Source organism: Pangasianodon hypophthalmus, chromosome 3 (assembly GCF_027358585.1).
Source record: "Pangasianodon hypophthalmus isolate fPanHyp1 chromosome 3, fPanHyp1.pri, whole genome shotgun sequence".
In the NCBI taxonomy this organism is placed as follows: domain Eukaryota; kingdom Metazoa; phylum Chordata; class Actinopteri; order Siluriformes; family Pangasiidae; genus Pangasianodon; species Pangasianodon hypophthalmus.
The window spans coordinates 17,419,143-17,440,431 of record NC_069712.1 but is presented as its reverse complement, the minus strand read 5'-3'; the positions used below and the strand labels follow the sequence as shown (position 1 = coordinate 17,440,431).

The 21,289-nt window shown below is 37.7% G+C and overlaps 1 protein-coding gene across 3 annotated transcripts in view; it reads right to left on the bottom strand.

The window, feature by feature from the left end:
• Positions 1-2,855: 2,855 nt before the first annotated feature.
• The window catches only part of prkg1a (protein kinase cGMP-dependent 1a), a 71,084-nt gene continuing 52,650 nt past the window's right edge, over positions 2,856-21,289 (bottom strand). For all 3 annotated transcript variants that reach the window (XM_053232704.1, XM_026942801.3, XM_026942792.3), the window contains 11 exons: positions 18,314-18,379; positions 15,476-15,550; positions 10,816-10,912; positions 10,386-10,525; positions 7,641-7,730; positions 7,337-7,478; positions 7,083-7,246; positions 6,848-6,970; positions 6,667-6,729; positions 5,824-5,890; positions 2,856-3,094 (listed from right to left, as the gene is read on the bottom strand). In XM_053232704.1, the coding sequence (XP_053088679.1) occupies positions 2,996-3,094; positions 5,824-5,890; positions 6,667-6,729; positions 6,848-6,970; positions 7,083-7,246; positions 7,337-7,478; positions 7,641-7,730; positions 10,386-10,525; positions 10,816-10,912; positions 15,476-15,550; positions 18,314-18,379 (1,126 nt within the window). In that variant the 3' untranslated portion in view covers positions 2,856-2,995. The remainder of the gene's footprint in view (positions 3,095-5,823; positions 5,891-6,666; positions 6,730-6,847; positions 6,971-7,082; positions 7,247-7,336; positions 7,479-7,640; positions 7,731-10,385; positions 10,526-10,815; positions 10,913-15,475; positions 15,551-18,313; positions 18,380-21,289) is intronic.

Genomic DNA, 21,289 nt, shown 5'->3' with positions numbered 1-21,289 from the left:
ATTCAAGACACAATTCATTAACAGTCCCTTCAGCAATTAAAAATAAATAAATAAATAAAAACCAACACCACTACACTGCAGAACTGTGAGCAGGCAATGAAATGAGCAGTCAATGAAAGCACTGATTTTTAATAGTCTGGCTCCCTCTGTTGGCGTTAAATGAAAACCTAGATGAAAGACTGAGAGACAGGGATACATAATGCTTCAAAGTAATTTATCTTTATTTCAGCTTTATAAAGTTAATAACAGGCACTCTGCAAGTGGCATTGCACTACAATGACCTCAGAATACAGTCATATAAAATAAATATCTTGGCAAAAATCACGCCACTCAAGACAAAACAAGGAATGCAATGCAGACTTGGAGAGTAAAGGCAGACGAAAGAGTTAAGACAGTTAAAACTAGGTCTTATACTACATGAAGAAATGTCAAATATTTAATAATCTAAGGCATTATATATTAATGATTTTCAGTAAAATTGCTAATACCTGCTAGGGCTGAACAGCCTTACAATTTACGTGATGAACATGTACAGTATTACAACAAATCTGTGTAGGCAATTCAAGAAATGTTCATTATCCTCATACAGGGCTAGATCATTTTCAAGTAGGTAGAAATCATACTGTTGGCATTCAACAGATGAAACATGTCCTTGCCAAACACTGGCAGTCAAAGCAACCACAGAAACCAAAAGTTAAAAAAAGTGGTTATTTATAAATAATGCCCCAGATTTATATTGTGTCCACTGTGGGCTATATAGTAAGCATTAGATGCAATTTACTGCAAATCATGATTGCCATCTCCTCTTGGTTTAGGTGCAGTGACTATGTTAGATCAGTAAGTAGTGAAGGTAGGACTCAGATGAGGAGGGCACCTCAATGCAGTTTAGTAAGACATATGCTATATGTTATAATATTCAGCATTAGGTACTGTTGCACAGTACAAATTCACAAACAGCATGAAACAGTCAGATAATGCAGTGCTATTTGTTTTCATCTACGCTGCCAGTCAAGCCACATAAAAATACAGAGGCAACATCATGCCTTAAGGACACATAGTTCTGTGTCTCTGTTCAATTTCACAGTGTCTAGCTGTGTGCAGATTTAGATTTAAAAAAAGAGGAAAGTGACTTTTCACTATAGATTGTCTAAAACAGATTTTAACATGATTGCAATACTAGCAGAAATGGATGAGTTGTGATGGCGATCACTGAGGCTTTGGTGCAGCACACAGATGATCAGTAGAGAGGATTAGGATGCCATTGACTTAAGGCACTGTTTATTTTCATGGTCAACTAATTTTAATGTGATCTGTGAAATGTCGTATCTGTGAAACACCTGAATTCATCTATAGCTATTTGATCATATCATTAGATACACCCAAATATGAGGTCGTTAAAATCGAAGTTCCTCAAGACTCACTTCACAGGCCTGTAAACAAAACCTGCCTGATCACAGTGTTTACTGGTTACAAACAATTATTTCTCATTCCAGCCTTGACTTACAGCTGTGTTCACATTACAAGCCTTATTGCTCAATTCCATTTTTTTTCTTTGCTCAGGTCTGATCAGCTTTGATGGATCACATTCATAAGTTAGTGACCCATATCTGTCATTAATGTGAACAGACTTGTGCCTTGAAGCAATCCACATGCACACCATTTTCTAAACCAATAATGATCCTCATGTGCCTTAATCCATCATTGCTCAGGCAATAAAATCAGCACGAAGAGTATTTGCTCTAGAGGTCAGCAGGCAGCTTGTTGGCTGTTCGTGATAAGTGTGAGAAGGCAGAAAAAGTCCTGCTGCATAGCCTTTGCTCTTTTTCTGGTTATTACTGTGGGTGTGGGACCAGAGCCAGCAGTGATATGTGCATGCACAGTGAAAAGTGATGTTAAAAGAAAAAAAAATCATCTTAACGGCATTTCAATCTGACGATTTTTTTGTATGGCTGATTTAGGGTCACATATGAAGTGATCTAAAAATATCAAATTTCTGTGTTCACAAAGAATAAGATCTGTGCCACATTTAAGCAAAAAAATAAATAAATAAATAAATTTGGCCAGCCTCAACCTTGTAATGTGAACGCAGACTAATAGGCTGTATCTTACTATAAAAAAAACTGATTATCCTAAATTCATTGGGCTCCTTGGGCATATTAATGATGTCATGAATCTGAGGCACACTGGGAGCTGTGATAAACCAAACAAGCTCTGGGCTGGTCACATCACAAACCATAACAGCCACCTTCAGTTACACCCAACAATAATGTAATAATGTAATTATCACACTATTATACATATCTGCATCTGACACTTCCGAGATGTATTACCAGGCATTATTAGAAATTCAACACAGATTTGTGCTTTTTAATGATCATCAGCTAAAGCATAACATTTTTGGGTAATATATTACTATGTCCATGTTCTGTAATAACCTGATTAGCTATAATAGTAACATTCGGGTATGTCTGGACACCCAGAATCCTAGCTCTGATGTGTAGTGTTTGAATCCAATTTTGTGTAGCACACTTTACTGAGTAGTCTGCACAAGAGTTAGAAAAGACTTTGCAGCCAATCATGGAGAAAAAGTAATCAAGTGAGGTCACAACCTGCTACAACAAGGTTTGTGGCCTTGTGGCAGGTATGCACACAGACACACACACACACACACACACACACACACACACACACACACACATACACACACACACAGACAATATGAATACATTATTTCCCCCTTGTTATTAGGACTGGTTTATAAGCAGTCCAGAGTATCGTAAGTCCACAGGGACTTTAAATCCTTTCCTGCAACAGTTGAGATTAAACCAAAAAGAAGTGTTTTGTTTTTCTTTCCATCGATCGGTCTGTTCTCTCTCTCTCTCTCTCACTCTCCAAGCAGTTTTAAATGCAGCCTGTCCCAAAAGAAGCAGCTCTGTTCCAGGCAACAGTGGAACAGGTCTTTAGTTTGGTGTGTATACGCTTGTAGTGTGCAGGTTTAGAAATCTATATCCCAGCCAGAGTTATCATCAGGAGGAGGGTCCTCATTGTCCTCAGGAAAGCTGTCAAAGTTGCTTGTGTCTGTAGCTGATGTGACCTGGGAGCAAATTATAAAACAGGTCATATAATCCTGTCCTACCAAAATATACATGCACTACATATGTATAATACAGAACGGTAATTTAATATCATTCAGCATCTTACTTTTAGTAGAATGCATGCTATTTTTTTTAGAAATGTCACTTTAGTTTCCCCCTCTATATATCTACATAAGTGTATACTGTTACAGAGGAAATGTGTTTATGGGTTTATCCATGCCAGAACGTATTACACAAGCACAATAATATGTGATGTTTGTTTACTGTTCAGCAGAAGCCCAGTGGGTTTTCTTACCACCTACTGGTTTTCCCACCTCTAGCAGTTCTGTGGCTAACCACCACGTCTGTCATTATGCTGCAAGTGTGTGTTTGCCAATAAAAGAGCAAGCGCACTGTGTTAACATTACTTGCTGGTCAAGCTTCTTTCTCGTCGATGCTACAATATAGTTAAAGTTAAAGCTAAAGTGACGACTGTATAAAAAGCATGGTCAGCAGGCTAGCTGGTCATACCTAAGCACTTTAGTACCACTTTATATTGTGTCTCTAATAACTGTGTATTTATACACAAACTATACACACAATCATTATGAAACTATTACAGCTGTATGTACTGTTACAGATGGTTTGCGGTAGCACATCTTACATACATATTAGCTTCAGTCTTGACTTATGTAAGAATTAAAGTGTATCTTCACATTTTAAATTCTAACATATATAATTCTTATACACTGCTCAAAAAAATTAAAGGACACTTTGAAAACACATCAGATCTCAATGGGGAAAAATATCATGCTGGATATCTGTACTGATATGGACTGGGTAATGTGTTAGAAACTAAAGGATGCCACATCGTTTGATGGAAATGAAAATTATCAACCTACAGAGGGCTGAATTCAAAGACACCCCGAAAATCAAAGTGAAAAAATGATGCAGCAGGCTAGTCCATTTTGCTGAAATTTCATTGCAGTAACTCAAAATGGTACTCAGTAGTTTGTATGGCCCCCACGTGCTTGTATGCATGCCTGACAACGTCGGAACATGCTCCTAATGAGACGACGGATGATGTCCTGGGGTATTTCCTCCCAGATCTGGACCAGGGCAACACTGAGCTCCTGGACAGTCTCAGGTGCAACCTGGCAGCGTCTAATGGAACGAAACATAATGTCCCAGAGGTGTTCTATTGGATTAAGGTCAGGTGAGCGTGGGGGCCATTCAATGGTATCAATTCCTTCATCCTCCAGGAACTGCCTGCATACTCTCGCCACATGAGGCCGGGCATTGTCGTGCACCAGGAGGAACCCAGGACCCACTGCACCAGCGTAGGGTCTGACAATGGGTCCAAGGATTTCATCCCGATACCTAATGGCAGTCAGGGTGCCATTGTCTAGCCTGTAGAGGTCTGTGCATCCCTCCATGGATATGCCTCCCCAGACCATCACTGACCCACCACCAAACTGGTCATGCTGAACAATGTTACAGTCAGCATAACATTCCCCACATCTTCTCCAGACCCTTTCACGTCTGTCACATGTGCTCAGGGTGAACCTGCTCTCATCTGTGAAAAGCACAGGGCGCCAGTGGCGGACCTGCCAATTCTGGTGTTCAATGGCAAATGCCAATCGAGCTCCACGGTGCCGGGCAGTGAGCACAGGGCCCACTAGAGGAGGTCGGGCCCTTAGGCCACCCTCATGAAATCTGTTTCTGATTGTTTGGTCAGAGACATTCACACCAGTGGCCTGCTAGAGGTCATTTTGTAGGGCTCTGGCAGTGCTGTTCCTCCTTGCACAAAGGAGCAGATACCGGTCCTGCTGATGGGTTAAGGACCTTCTACGGCCCTGTCCAGCTCTCCTAGAGTAACTGCCTGTCTCCTGGAATCTCCTCCATGCTCTTGAAACTGTGCTGGGAGACACAGCAAACCTTCTGGCAATGGCACGTATTGATGTGCCATCCTGGAGGAGTTGGACTGCCTGTGCAACCTCTGTAGGTTCCAGGAATCGCCTCATGCTACCAGTAGTGACACTGACCCTAGCCAAATGCATAACTAGTGAAAAACAGTCAGAAAAGGTGAGTAGGGAAAAAAGATTTCAGTGGCCTCCACCTGTAAAACCATTCCTGTTTTGGGGGTCGTCTCATTGTTGCCCATCTAGTGCAGCTCTTGTTAATTTCATTAACACCAAAGCAGCTGAAACTGATTAACAACCCCCTCTGCTACTTAACTGACCAGATCAATATCCCAGGATTTTAACTGACTTGATGCTATACTCTGATTAAAAAGTGTTCCTTTAATTTTTTTGAGCAGTGTATAATATTTGAGTTATATCATGCTAACCCAACAAAATCAGATGGAGTATTAGAAATCTGTACTTATACAGTACCTACGTGCTAACTACACAATAATTCCACAACTTCCTACTTATGGATAGTGTAACATCCACAAAAGTTTAAAATAAGTAGACAGTTTCTATGGAGTTAGTAAGCAGATATTTCCACAACCAAAAAAGAAAATGTTATTGAAAGCCAGCAGTTGATAGTGATGTCCTGTTACAACTGTAAAATTCACACAAGTCGATGCTGCTAAATTTACATCTGTAATAGTGCCACTATCCAGAGTAGTCACTACACTGTTATTAGAGACATTTAATATAAAGTAGGACCAAATTCAGACAAAATGTATAAATTGTGGCATTTTGAGCATTCCACCACTATCTGTATGTAGTTATGCACTTACACTAGGGATGATGGGAGGCGTCAGTGTTCCCTTCCGTAAGCCATCCCAGTTAAAGCCCTCAAACCACCTGTACAAAGCACAATAATGAGCACTGATGGAACTGGACCAAATTTAATGTTTAATTCAGAAGATGTTCCAGTACACAGCTGAATAACTGCACTGTAAAAAAAAAATATGACTATAAATTTTACAGTAATTTAATAACTATCAACAGAATTGCCAATAAGTACTGTAAAATTTTTTCAATAAACCACTGACCAGAAGGTTAAGGGTCTTGCTCAAGGACCCAACCATAGCAGATTGACATAGCGATCTGAACACACACCCTTCTACTCAAAGCCTTAACTAGTTTGTACTGATTCAACCACTTCTACCACTGAATTAACTCGCACTAAAAGATTGCATTGAAACAATACAAACTGGCTGCAGTCGTTGCAGTAGGTCAGTAGTTAAGGCTTTGAGTTACAATGCATATGTTCAAATCCCAGCACTGCCAAACTGCTACAGTTGGGTCCTTGAGCAAGACCCTCAACCTTCTGCTCAGCTGTATCCTGCAACAACTGAAAAACAAAAGCATCAACCAAATGAGGAAATGCACTGGATTATATGTTATTTTATACTATGTAAGATATTATAGTACTTTACTGTAAATATGTTTACAGTTGTTTGTTGTAATTTTTTTCACAGTACTTTATTGGCAACCCTGTTCTCAGTAATTTACTATAAAATTTACAGTCAGTTTTTACAGCGTGAGTAGAACTAATTATATAAGGTAACATAAATTATTAGCTATATACACACAACAGTTAGCTATATAAAACACAAAACCATATACACACTCACTTGTGCTTTTGAATATCCTTGACACCATTTTTCAAATTTCCTAATCTTTCAGAAGGAGTGTCCCTGGAATTGAAAAGAAAAAAAAAACAAAAAACAAAAACAAACAAACAAAAAAAAAAACAATGTCAGCGAGTGCTATTGTAACAACAGCGGCATCATTTGCATGTCCACTTGAACACACCTGCATAGCTTTTTAATGAGATTGGCAGCATTTTTTGTAATCTTCTTTGGAAATTCAATCATGTCAATGCCTCTTAGAATGATGTTGTAAGTCTTCATGGGGTCAGGGCCTGAAAAAGGAGGGCTAAAATATATTCGGGGATTAGAGATTCAAATACATATATTTTTTACATATTTATAAATGTGACTGCTAAGTGTAATGCTATTTATTTACCATACACTACACTTTTTCTTACCTGCCTGTTAGTAGTTCATACATGAGGATGCCCAAGGACCAGTAGTCTGCTGAGATATCATGACCTTTGTTAAGAATGATCTCTGGGGCTACATACTCTGGTGTACCACAGAATGTCCATGTCTTCTTTCCAAATCCAATCTTCTTAGCAAAGCCAAAGTCCACCTTCAAGATGGGCAAGGAAATATTTAACAGGTCCTGCTAATTTTAACATTTAATACATATACACAGCAGAATCTGATAATATTAGTTTACCAGTTTGGCGTAGCCCCGGTGGTCCAATATAAGGTTCTCCGGTTTGAGGTCTCTGTAAATAATGCCTTTGGAATGCAGATAGGCGAAAGCCTCCACTACACACGCTGTGTAAAATCGTGTGGTAGAATCATCAAACGAACCCCTGGATTAGATAAAAAACAAACAAAAAAAAAAAAACAAATGTAAGGATGAAATCCAGTCAGAGTGACCATACTAGCTCAGTTGAAACAGCAAATACATGGTGGAAATGCAGAAATAAACAGTAATTATGGAATTAGAGTGAGTATAGGTATGTGGAGCTGACCTGTCTCTGAGGATGGTCCATAATTCTCCTCCCAGACATGCCTCCATCAGCATATACAAGTATTTACTGTCCTTAAAAGTCCTGTATAGCCTGAATATTAATAATAAAAAAACACTTACATTAGGGCTGTGGTATTACGATTTCACAGTGAGTCACAGTGCATCATCAGACAATGATTTCACTGTTGACTTTTTCAAAAGGCTTTAAAAGAATTCATCCATTACCATCTACCTGTTCATTTTTTTTAGCCAATCGAGTTTCTTACTCCAGTGGTTCTCATGTGTTTTGTGTCTGTCTGTGACACCTGAAACCCCTTTGACTCTTTAAAGGTGCAATAGTCAGATTTTTTTTTTTCTTAAGCTGGAAAAATATGTAGAACAGGATAAAAAACGATGGTTTAAGCCGTGACCTCAGGACAAAAGTATTATGTGGCTGAGAAAACCCTTTTGGAAAACTGCATTATGTTCGGGAATGTTTACATGGCCCTGCTGTCAGTCATTTTGTAGACACTCCCTCATACCCCTTCACTCCGCCCTCTGCTAACATGCTAAAACCACAGCGTAATGCTCATAAGAGCTTATTATGAAGAAAAAAGGACAGCAACTGCTCTCGTAACCATTCTCATAAATCGTTACAAGCCGGATTTTGCATGTTTATAGTGTTACATAGTGTGCTTGAAAGTGATTTAATGACAGTCCTTGCTAATGCTAACTTTAGTTAGCATGCTAATTGTAGTTGAACCACTGTTTTGTGTTCATGGGTGGGAAAAAGGGGTGGGCTCAAAGAGTGCAAAATCATTAAAATCTTATTCCGCTCTATCTACTTAACTGATACAGACCTAATCTTGACAAATTTTGAGAAATCGTACTTAATGCACCTTTAATCTACTATGGTTGTAACATGTTACGTGGCTACCTCTGCTGCCACTCCTACATGTTCGGAACTGATCATCCACAATGGTTATCAAATGCACAGAAGAACATGGCTTCTAATGATGTGATAAATACTGACAACATAAGAGATTTTATGGTAAAGTAATTCTCAAAAACGTCTTTCTAAGAACAATTAGAAGTTTTAATATTTTTGTTTCCTTTCCTAATATTTTTGTTTCCTTTTTCCATACAGCATATCAAAAGGTCTAAGAAAATGAACTATTCTGACAGTGAAGTACAGATAGAGTAAAACAAAGAGTTGTTCATTTAGTACTGTTATGAGTGATTTGTCTAAGAAATAAATATGAAACATTTTTATTACACTGTATAGCTACATGTGTGCATTCAAATTACTTTTAGAAAAACTGCAATGGTGTAAAAATTCCTCATTATTGTTGTCTTTTTCGCTGTTGTATTTGGAAAGATATTGCAGCATGAGCAATATGAATGCATGTAAAACATGTCATTATTTGGCTCATAGTTAGTTGGAAAATATGAGATCTGTCTGCAGTTTCTTATTGAAATGTACCCGTGGGTTAAAAACTGTACTAGGCTAATGAAATCGACTGATGAGCCACTCATCACTCTCAGCAAAGAGTTTCCTGTGCTACTAAAAAACACGTTCCTCCCAGTCCAAAGATGTTCGTATCAAATCTTCAAGCAAGGCATCATCCCAATCAATCTTCAGACGTGCTTTTTATATAATTTTACTGCACACTTCATGTGTCACCTGTCTGCACCTTGTGTGCACTGAGTAATTACTCTGCCAGTTATGCTGATATGATGGACAATAAGAGGGATGAGAGATTCTCACAATGAGTTTATCTGCAATTACATTTTTGTCTCACGACGGGGTTCCTGCCTACACATGGTCAGGGATGTGCATAAATGAACACAACCTCCTATCTATATATATACATCTCCATGATTCTGCAGGTGGCGTATTATGTGCTTATTTATACATCTGGAGGAGACTGTGTGCTACTGGCCACTAGGAGCACTGTGGTGCTTTGCCATTATTTTGGCTTCGGATTTTATTTTATAGATTAGTTATAATTATAATCTAGTGCTCCCTGGTAGTGTAACAGAAAAATGTTTGTCCTCTTGTCTGGAGACTGCAAGCTTGAATACTGAGTTTGAAGTGGATTTTATTTTGGTTGTGAAATGCATATCCAAAATAATAATATGAATTGTTACTGCCACTTTGCTCTCTTGACCTCTTGAACTCAGACTCTCTGGATGATGGGGCAAATGCTTTTCTGCTGTGCCACTCCAGAGCCCTAGGTGTTAGTTATATCATTCAATTATATTATTATTATTATTATTATTATTAATATCCAAAGCTTAAAAAAATGGCAAAGCACTTCCTTGTTTGTAAAATATCCCACACAGCACCCCTAGTGGTCATTGAAACACAATCGCCACGAATATGTAATAAGCAATCTGCAGAATCATGTAGAAGTACACATATATGATAGGTGGTTGTGTTGGCATAAATATACATATATCCTTTTGTACAAGAAGAAATAATGTTGTATGTGTAGAAATGTGCAGAAACGTGTATGCACGGGTTATGAACAAAATGTGTACTCACGGTTAATAAATGAAACCCAAGGTTCTTTGGTCATGTTGAATATTTCAAGGCAACTACTTCATGTATTTTGTACATATTTTTCATATATGTACATAAGCTGTAACTGATAATTGTAACTTATCATACAGTTTAACTTATCAAACCAGCCTGTGAGAGTCCTGTGGTGTTAATGTGGAAGATCAGTGTTTGGCATTAATTCACTGGTGCCATTGTAAGTACCTGACGATGAAGTCCGAGTGAGCTTCCTGCATTATGAGTTTCTCTGAGCGGATATGCTCCTGTTGTCTGGTGTCTACAATGTGGCGCTTCTTCAGGATCTTCATTGCAAATGTCTTATACTCATCACTCTTCAGCTGCACCTGGGATTACAAATTAGGCAACGAAGATCCATGTAACCCCGTAAATATGAGCTTTTAGTTTAATCCAAATAGTAAAAAGTCACGGTGGGCGCTACGTCAGATGCATAGAATTCTGAATTCTCAGTGCATATTGAGCATATCAGCAATGCTTCTTAACGTAAGCTCAAAGACATGAGAATCGTACACAACCCTTAATTTGCACCACCTGCCCAAAAATAGCAAATACACAGGCAGATAGACAACCTTTCCTTTGAAAGTGTTTTGCAAGCAAGGTCAAATTTTGTATTTACCAACTCAACACGTCCAAATCCTCCAACTCCAAGGGTGTCTATGATATTGAAGTCTGACAGGTGCAGGTTGAAGAAGAATGCATTCTCTGCCTCGTACCTGCATGACACCAAGCGGAGAAATGGGAATCGTTTAGAGGAATTTAGCCGAAAGGGAAAGATAGCTGGAGTTGATGAGTGGAACATTTTCCCTCTTTATCCTCAAAGACCATGAACCAAGCATTCATTTCGTCTCACTTCTGCACAAAAACTCAGAGCCCAAGATTAATCTAATTAAAATCTAGATAAAGTCTAAAGTCTGCTTCCTATTTAATCCATTGAGCTGACAGAGTTGTCTTCACTGACATTGTATCCCTTTGGTCTGTGTATTTTTAGTAAGACAACCCGCTTGATGCTATAAAGAGTGTTCACACTACATGTTCTTTTAGCCTCTAACTTTCAACAAGAGAATTTTTATACTGAAATGATATTGTTTATTTGTATCAGTTATCTTCATAAGAGGGCTGATCCGCTCTGACCAGCTTTTGTCGTTTAGATTTTTATGAGAAGGAATAGACTGAAAACAGACGGAGAATTCACCCTGAATCATCACTCTTACTGAGCCATAAGCATGTCCTTTAACCTTTAAGAAAGGTTTAAGAAATTCTCAATACGTTCCTCTGCTTACAGGGAAAATGGCTGAAGTACACATAATATATTCATTTCAAATAGTTTCAGAACAAATCCAGGTCTTTCTGGAATACTGTGATTATTCTTTTGCCTGATTACAATCTTTGACTTATTGCGTTCTGCCAGTGAAGTCCTATAAGCAGAGAGAGAGAGATGGCAGATCCTCCAGCTGGGTCTTTTTAAAACAGCAGTCACGTGAGTATGTGAGTAATAACACATTCGTGGCTGTGTTTGGCTGCCTGGTGTCAAACAGAGGTCATTATTTTCCACGTACACTGCCAAGGACCCCGACACACTCACACGTTAGTCTTACAATCCTTGTGAGGACCTTACATAGACATAATTATTAATGCAGCTAATTAATACTCTGTCTACACCTCTGATCTCACCCTGACCTTGTGAATCTTTCTTGTGAATGACTGTCAGATATCCCTATCCTTGTAGGGACATTTAGTCCCCACCAAGATATAAAAACATGCAACCAGCACCACCGCCACCACACACATACACAAGTGTCCTCTGGATAGATTTTAATCTTCTGCGTATCATGATTTAAATTATTAGTGTGACTAGATGCCTGACTTGTGAAAGATGAAGGTTTCTCTGCATCAGACATAAATATAAGTTCTGGCATACTGGAGGATGGCCTGAGCTCCAGGAATAGAGCTCACAGCTTGGCCTGTAGATGGCAGACGGCTCTCAGTGCAGTGAGAAAAAAAGTCAGGGATGGTGCACAGTACACAGCCCTTCCCAAGCACAGGCTGTTGTTAATCCCAAGGATTAGTCACAACTCAGCCAGTGGAATATTGCCCCAAACTCTTGAATTAGGAATGTTATCTTGAGATTAAAAGCATACTTGTTTAACTTGGCCTATTTATAGTTCTTGGGCCTTTTTTCTTGGTAAATATACTTTTCATGAGAGTCTTCCACATGAGTTCACCGGTGATTTACACTGATTCTTGTATGTACATTATTAGAAATACTTTTTAGTCTTGTATTTAAAGCACTTTTAGACTTTCTGAACTAAGAATGAAAAAATATATATAAACAACTATCATTATTATTATTATTATTATTATTATTATTATTACAGTGTCCTTAAGACAGAGAGAAGAGTTTGAAGAATCTGAAAATTTAGAACAAGATACAAAATTGATGACATTACTTTTGTAATGAGCTGAAGTATTTGTGTAATGCACGCTTGCTGTTCTGTGCATATTCAGAGAGAGGTTAGCTACACGGGACATGTGATAGCACAAGATATCTCTATTCAATAAGTGACTGTGATTGGCACCATGACTACAAGGTGGAATAATGCTTATCATGCACAGATGTCAGGAACAGTGCATAAATAGAGCATAAGCTAGGGCTCTAAACCTCATAATCTCCATATTCAGTGCAGTGTACTGTGGCCTTTAGTGAGGAACACATTCCGTTTATTTAACTCTTGAACAAGATAGGCACGATGCCCTTGATGTCTGGGAACAACTTTTTCAAAAAAATGACTCATCAGATGTTTTGAACTCAAATCCACAATATATATATGACTGGGTCATAGTTTTTTTCTTAAAGATGTGAAATTTTATTTCACCACATGGTGGAGACACTGAACTGACTTTCTGTCTTGATGTTTGAAATGCACACTGTTGCTCTTGACAGTTTTTCACCATAGAGATTTATTTCTTCCTTAAGCCCTATTAAGCCATTTATTATGTCATTGTTATTCTACCTCCTCCCCTGAGAAAATTACAGAGCAAATTACCTACTGTTTTCTGCTCTGTAGTCATCTGATATTTGAGGTCCGTCTGGTTAGACTCCTCTGAGATTTTGCCAACAGATGCTTCCAGCTAGATCTGGAAAAGTTTTCTGACTGCTGCTATTCACCATATTGAGTTCCCTAGCCTGCGTATCCATATGAAACTCTTCCTGAATCACTAAAACCTAAATGCTTTGGAAGAGTCTCTCAACAATTTACTTGGTCATATAACTTCCATATTGTAGCATGTTAGCATGAGAAATAAAATAAAATAAAGGGATTATAATAGGATTATAACAATCCTATTATAATGACAGATACAGGTATAAAATCATTTTATATTTTCATATGTTACAATAACATGCAGTATTTAGTTTTCTAGAAATCATTAATTGTGCATGTACATGACACATGATGTAGGGTTGTAGCATGATAGAACATTTTGCGCCAGGTAAGTAAAAAATGGAACATGAAGTATTTTTCTGCATGCACTTTTCCATATATTCATAATGTACCTCCAATGATCTATTGTAATCATTTAATATTTTCCAAGCTACCCCCAAAGGTTGATTACACAGAGTAATGAATGTATGATGGTTTAATTAGATTTTTCCTGCCATACATGTAAGTTGACAGTGGTGTTACAACTGACCCATGAGCTTTGCCAGTACAACTGTAACACAGGATTCCTTTTGGTTTCAGTGAAAATGTACAGAACTCGCTGATGATGTGGGTAAACCTGCACTTGATTAAAGAAACAAATGTGCATGAAGTTTGTAATTTAAACATCGTTGAATAATTTAACTCATAAAATGTTACAATTGTGCCGGCTTTCCCCTGCATGATAAAAGGACTAATGTACGCATAATTGACATGCACCTACGGGGTATATACTGTATTTTATATATATATATATATATATATATATATATATATATATATATATATATGCCTTAAATGATTAACAGTTGTTCAGTTATTAATGTAGAATAATCTAAAAGAATGAGGATTTAAATGAATGTATGCATGTGTCTAAGGAGATCATATGAGATCATGGTGTATGATGTAATGCCTCTGGGTGTGTGTTTCCGGTAGATGAACTGTTAAGGAGTTTTGATCCCCCTCTCAGGACTGAGTGCTGGTATTATTGGCTTCTATATCTGAGTGCATGGCTGAAAGTGCTCCCTAATGTCCCAGGCTTTAGGCTTTCTGCTGTATCATAGCTGCCCAACTAGAGCTCTTTGGCCACTGGAGACCAGATCAGTGGTCTATCAGTGCAGCTGGTATGTCAGCTGTCGAATATAACTGGCTTTCAAAAAAAAACAAAAAAAAAAAACATTGCTCAGCTAATTAAGTATGTACACTCCAATGTAGCTGATACAGTAATGGCCCATTTGGTTTTCAGAAAATACTGGCCTTATTACTTGTCAGGTAAATTTATTGTACATGCTATGCTTTCTGGAAGAATGACTGTATTGGGGTTAAAAAAACAACAACTAGATTTTATCTGTAGGATAGAAAATAGTGGCAGATTAGTGCAAACGACCAAGAACAATAAGACAATGTGAAAAATTCTTAGTGAATGATTCTCAAAGCCAGACTGAGAACTGAAACGGTGCTATAATCTTGACAGGAAAAATATGTCGGATATAACACATCATTAATGTATCAGCTCAGGTAATTTACAACACAGATGAAAGAGAATGTGAACGTTCCTACTGCTACTGCATTGATCTAAGAGAAGGAAGTTCTGCAGACAGCGAAGGAGCTGAGACTTATTCACTACATCATTTGCAAGCCTCGACTGAGTAATTACTGTACGGACAATAATTTCTCTTTGTGTGTGTGTGTGCTGGCTGATGATGCTTCTGAGAGTTCACATTACTCTCGCCTTTGCAGTTCTTTGGTTTCACATCACCTCAAACTGCCTGAGAGGTCACTGTCTCTAACTCGCCTCTCATGTTACTGTTCATTAAAAACAATGTGTCAGGGGTAGTTGGCTGTAACACAGCTGCGAGGATGCTGACCTTTTGTCTCTCTCTCTCAGACTCAGCAGAATAGCTGCTCTTATATAGCACTTTCTATAAATCAAAATGATTGTATGAGCATGTAATTAGCAAAGAAAGATGCTGGGTAATCACAGTTTAAAACATACAACTATTTGCGCGAGGCAACAGTGGAGACCTCTATTATTACTAATAACACTAATAATACTAATAAGAGCTGAGATGGGCTTACTTTGCTTTGGCCTCTGCGTCTTCTGATCCTTTGCTGGACACATCCTCCAAACCTCCAATAAGGTGCTTATATGATCTAAAACACAATATGGTAAGGCGCAAACGTTTTTCAGAAAGGTCTTCTACAGCCAAAATGACACACACTCCTAGTGTAAATAAGAATATAAGACTACAGTTCTGTAGAATGAAGAAAGAAAAAAGTAAACCGAGGATCACTTATGTTATGAAAAAACAGGATTTTACTGATTGGAACTAAAAAGTAAACTCTCTTGTAAGGGGTAAAGAAGAAATTAATTACATTTGAAAGACTAACCTAATTAAAATCAGTGTTTCCTTTTGCTCTGAGAAGAAGAATATTCAATTATGTATGATCTGTGCTGCTGTAAATATTAGCGATAATGATGAAAGCCCTCTGCAATTTCAGCAGTGTGATCAGAGACAAGGAGGGAGAGGGACTGTGTGTGTGTGCGTGTGTGTGTGCATGTGTGTGTGTTTGTGTGTCTGTCTCCTGGTTGATGAATATCACTAGGAGAAATGGTAGTAATGTTGGGGATGAGCTTCTGCTGATGTGTTTATACCAAAAATGGCAGCTCTGGCACTGGAGTTTCATCAATCCACATAAATATTTAAATTCTCTCTCACTCTCCTTCTACTACCAACACTTCTTCTTCTTCAGAGAAAGAGAGACATGCTTAACAGGAATTACTTCTGAAATGCACTAAAAAGAAGATAACAACAATACATCATTCTAAATTTGATTCATGGATGTCCTTGAATTGCAATTAATGCATTTTTATGAATTTTTCAACAATTCATTGTAATTTTAGGCCTATTTTTTTCATGGGTGATTTTACCAAATAGCAAAAAAGAAATGATCTTTTCATGTGTAGTCTACAATATCAAGTTACAAACTTTTTACAAATAAGTTTTATGGCATTGTATATAGTGAGCTTCATATATTATAGCTGTTGGTGACAGTTTTACATGTTTTAATCAGCGAACATTGTTCTTGAGCCACCTTTGATTAAATTTAAATATTTCCATATCTAAGTGTCTCTATGAACGCTAGCTCAGCAGCATGTAGCTAAAATACACTATATGGCAAAGGTTTGTGGACACCTGACCATAACACTCATGTGTTCTTTCTGAACATCCCATTCCAGATTTTAGTCCCCAGTTTGCTGTTATAATAACCTCCACGCTTCTAGGAAGGCTTTCCACTAGATTTTGGAGCGTGGCTGTGGGGATTTGTCCACTCAGCCAAAAAAGCATTAGTGAGGTCAGGCACTGATGTACGATGAGGAGACCTGGTGCGCAGTAAGTGTTCCAGTTCATCCCAAAAGTATTCAGTGGGGATGAGGTCAGGGCTCTGTGCAGGCCACTCGAGTTCTTCCACGCCAACCTTAGCAGACCATATCTTCAAATTCAAATTCAAATTTTACTGGTCACACACACAACCATATGCAGTATGACGTGCAGTGAAATACTTTTTACGACTGTCCGGTGAAAAAGAAAAATATAAAAATATAATATAAAGGATATGAAAGATAGATAGAAGAAGAAATATGGAAAATATGCAGATATGTGCAGTTGTATGTGCAATACAATGCTGTACAACATTGAGCTGAGGAAGTTGCAGTTATCATGCTGGAACAGGTTTGGGCCTCTTAGTTCCAGTGTAGGGAAATATTAATGCTACAGCATACAAAGACATCCTATACAATTGTGTGCTTCCAACTTTGTGGCAACAGTTGTTGAAAGAACCAGATATGGGTGTGATGTTCAGGTGTCCACATACTTTTGGCCATATAGTGTAGCTTGTATTATCCAGTCAGTGATGTGGTCAAAACAGATTTGCATACCAAAAATAAAATAAAATATAATTGAATCAAATCAATTCTAACAATAACCAGGATAAAGTGTTTACTGATGATGAATGAAAGAATAACACATTAATAATATCCTAAGGTCTATAAAAACTAGCATCATTTAAATGCCGATTTACAACAATATATTTAAAGTTTTTACTTAAATATACTTTAGTTCATAAAATGTAATTTCAGACAAATAATTATTTTTTTTAAAGGACCCACATTGGTGTGTGCATTCTGAAGGCACAATATGAAGAATGTAACAATCCAACAATAAATACCCCCTCAGTGTAACAGAACTACTGTACACACAGCAGAGTGCTGATGGATGAAGGCGTGTTAAGTTGTACAGCCCATAAAGAGCAGAATGAGCACATTGCCCAGGAGACAACCTGTCTGCACAGATCACTAACGCAAACAGCACTTAAACTATTCAGCATGAGCTAGATTTATTCAGACAAACACACCTCTGAATAGACAAACTCACACAGGCACTGAATAAATAATGCATTCACACAACCTCACGGTAAACAGGGAAAAATGTCAGATAGGAAACTCCATTACAGCTTCTTATGCAACAGTCAAATAAAGACAAACTGACTAATTTAATTTTGTCCAGAATTATTCCAGAAGGTTACCCATGTTGTATGTTTATAATAATAATAATAATAATAATAATAATGATACTACTACTACTACTACTACTAATAATAATAATATACAGCCAATTCCAGCATTATTGCCAGCCTTTAAGTGAATAGGGACATTGATTCTATGAAATAAATATTACAGACCACAATTAAAATTTTTCAGTAAACAATGGAAGAAACTACCTACCTCTCCTATAAATAAAAATAATAATTTATAAAAATAAAATAAAATAAATTTATTTTATAAACCATGTGAATAATTCTTAAGCTGACAATGCTGCAAGTATAACAAAGCATAATATAATGAGTAATACTCACTCTCTGTCAATAACAAGGCAGGTAACAGTCTCTGCAGCAATGACACTGGCTGTCCTGATGTCCTCTCTGTGCAAAAACAAGGAGATGTGAGTGAAAAATTATGCAACACAGAAACTGATCTTTGTCAGCTAAATCAAATTAGATTCAGGATAGAATGCTTAACAGCTGGTCTGGTCTAGCTAGATGATCAGTTAAACAAGAAAATCTAAAAGAGATTAAAATTGTCATCTTACAGAAATAACTTCAGCCATGTTTAATAGTTTATCATAGGAAAAAATCTGTAGAGTTGTGTTGTCCATTTTTAGTTGCATTACAGAACATGTAGAAAGCAATTTAAAACTGAAATTTATATTATGAAATTTGTTCCAAACTCAATAAGGCAATTTTTAAAAAAATCAGCCTTTACTCATAGCCTCTCTGTACACCATCATTAACCTCCTCTGGCTCGTTGAATTCTGAGGAGTCGTCACTCCAATCGCATGAATCAGAATCCGAGACCAAATCCACTGAATCCATAATGCTCAGTAAGCAAACACGCTATTTATTTATTTTTTTTAGTTCTTATAACATGTTAAACTACAAACATTTACTCCCAATTTTGCCCCACCAAACCTCACTACTAGCTCAGCAAGATCCATCCAACCCCGCACAAAGCACACACACACACACACACACCGCCTGACACCCTGACTGGCAAGAAAGAAGAGTAGATGTTAATGTAAATAGAGTACATACACACATGCTCCAATCCCAATCAAAGTCTCTTGTGCTTGGGCAGAGGTGAGAATTCTCCACTGCACAACCCTAAATCCCCCACAACACAAATACACAAACACACTCACAGAAGGTCACAGCTGCTCCACACAACAGCGGAGAAGAGACAGCAGAAAGACATAGGAGAGATTTTGTCACTATTTTAAAGTGCCATTATAGAGCCAGAGGGTGAGTGTGTGCAACAGGTTTGATGAGTGTAATTACGGCCTGAGTGCTCTCTATAAGAGGCTTTATAAGAGACATTAAGTGGACAGCAATGCCCTCCTTGTAGTGTATAATGGCCCATCTCAAAACATGACATGTGCTCTGTGAAAAATTGCCTTCTGTGCCAAACTCTCGTTCCTATGTCAAATAGTCACACACTTACACACAGTCTACACTGGCATACACACACGCCTATTAATCCAGGCAACAAGAGCTCCTTTCCATCATTTACAGTTTATGAGGACAATCTGAATACCTGGAGTACACACACTGTACACTGTGCCAGACCAGAATCCTCTCAGATCAGATTGCTTACTGGAAGTTCAGCTCAGACATAAACAAGGCGATCGTTTTAGAAATTGATTGCAAAAGTCCCCAATGCAGCCAAGAATATACTGTAGCCTTCTGCAGTTGTGTATGGAGAGTGTGCACTAGAATGGTAGCTGTTTGTATAGATTATGATTTCATTGTTTTCAGCCCCTTTTCGAGATCAGCACACATTCGTTGCACAGAGCACAATGGGATTGCAGAGGGATGAAGGCGGTCGAAAAAAGTCATCCTCTGATCTAGGCAAGAAAATATCAAATCATTGCTCATAAGCTAGAACGTAGTACTATAATAAGAGCAACAAATTACAGCAAATTATTAGAAGAGGCATGCAGGTGCTGGATGACTTTACTGGACACAGCACTTAGGGATAAAACAGCTGGCTGTCCATACACTTTTCTTGTAGCTTTAATCTGGCCAACACTGGATTTATATGTAGAGTTCTGTATAATTATTTTCAGCAAAACAGTAGGATATTTCTTTATAAATATTATCAATCTAAACTACAAGAAGGCACGGAAATAATGTTTCAAGTGTTATTTTTTTATCTTAAATCAGCTAGACTGAAAGGATTAGATACGTGCATACTTGCTATCTACCTGATGAAAAATAAATCTGAAACTGAGGTGTCTGGAGCCTGGACCTGAGATTAATACAGTCATCGTTTAGTCTGTCTATGTAAGTTTTAAAGAGAAAGTGATGGAGACAGAAGGACTGAGTGATAACAGAAAGCGGCTGAAAGTGAAAGTGTATGTACACAAAACCATACACTTTTGATGTGGAACAGATCGAGATGTTGAAGTCCTACATAGAAAAGAGTAAAATAAAGCAGAAAAGTTCCTAACAGGTGTGGACAAAATAACATAAATCCATTAATATCAAAGACCTAATCAGGAGTAGAGCCATGTTTTCCTTCCATAACAGCTTTAATTCTTCCTGGAATGCTGTAATACAAGTCTTGAATGGTTTTGGGATGTTGGACCATTTTTCAAGTTATAATCTTCCAGTTCTTTAATGGATGGAGAGGGTCGATATCTATTTTGATATCTATTTAGTCTGTGCTCCAGGACTCCATAAAGGTTGATTGATGTTTAAATCTAGTAATTAGGGAGACAATGGAAGACACTTGACTTCATCTTAGTGTTAATCAAACCACCCTTGAGGAATTTTAGCATCATGTACAAGAATATCAGGGAAGAGTGTTTGCATTTTAGGGTGTATCTGATTGATAATTTCACTTATATGAAATTGCCTTAAGTGTTGGCTGTTAAACAATCATGCAAATCAATCACTGGGCCAATTGCTTCATTCTTTGGTTTTGATATGAATGTTTTCGAATTCCAGCTTTGTGAAATCATGACATCATGAGTTTTGAGACTTCTGAGGCTGTTCTCTTTTACTCTTTTTTTTGTGACTTTTTTTTTGCAAGTTTTGGCATGCCTACTATTTGTCCTCTTTGGAAATGTGTTAGTTGCCTCAGGCTGCTTTGAAATCCCACATATCAAAGTGCTAATTGTCAGACTTCTTTTTTGTAGCTGATGCATGCTGTTAGTTGGCAACCATCCTACTATAACTCACCTGTGCACCCGTGTTTGTTATTGTCATTTCATAGTAAATGTCTTTTTCATGTGGTGTTTTTGTTATTTTGTAAAACCAAACCCTGTAATAATC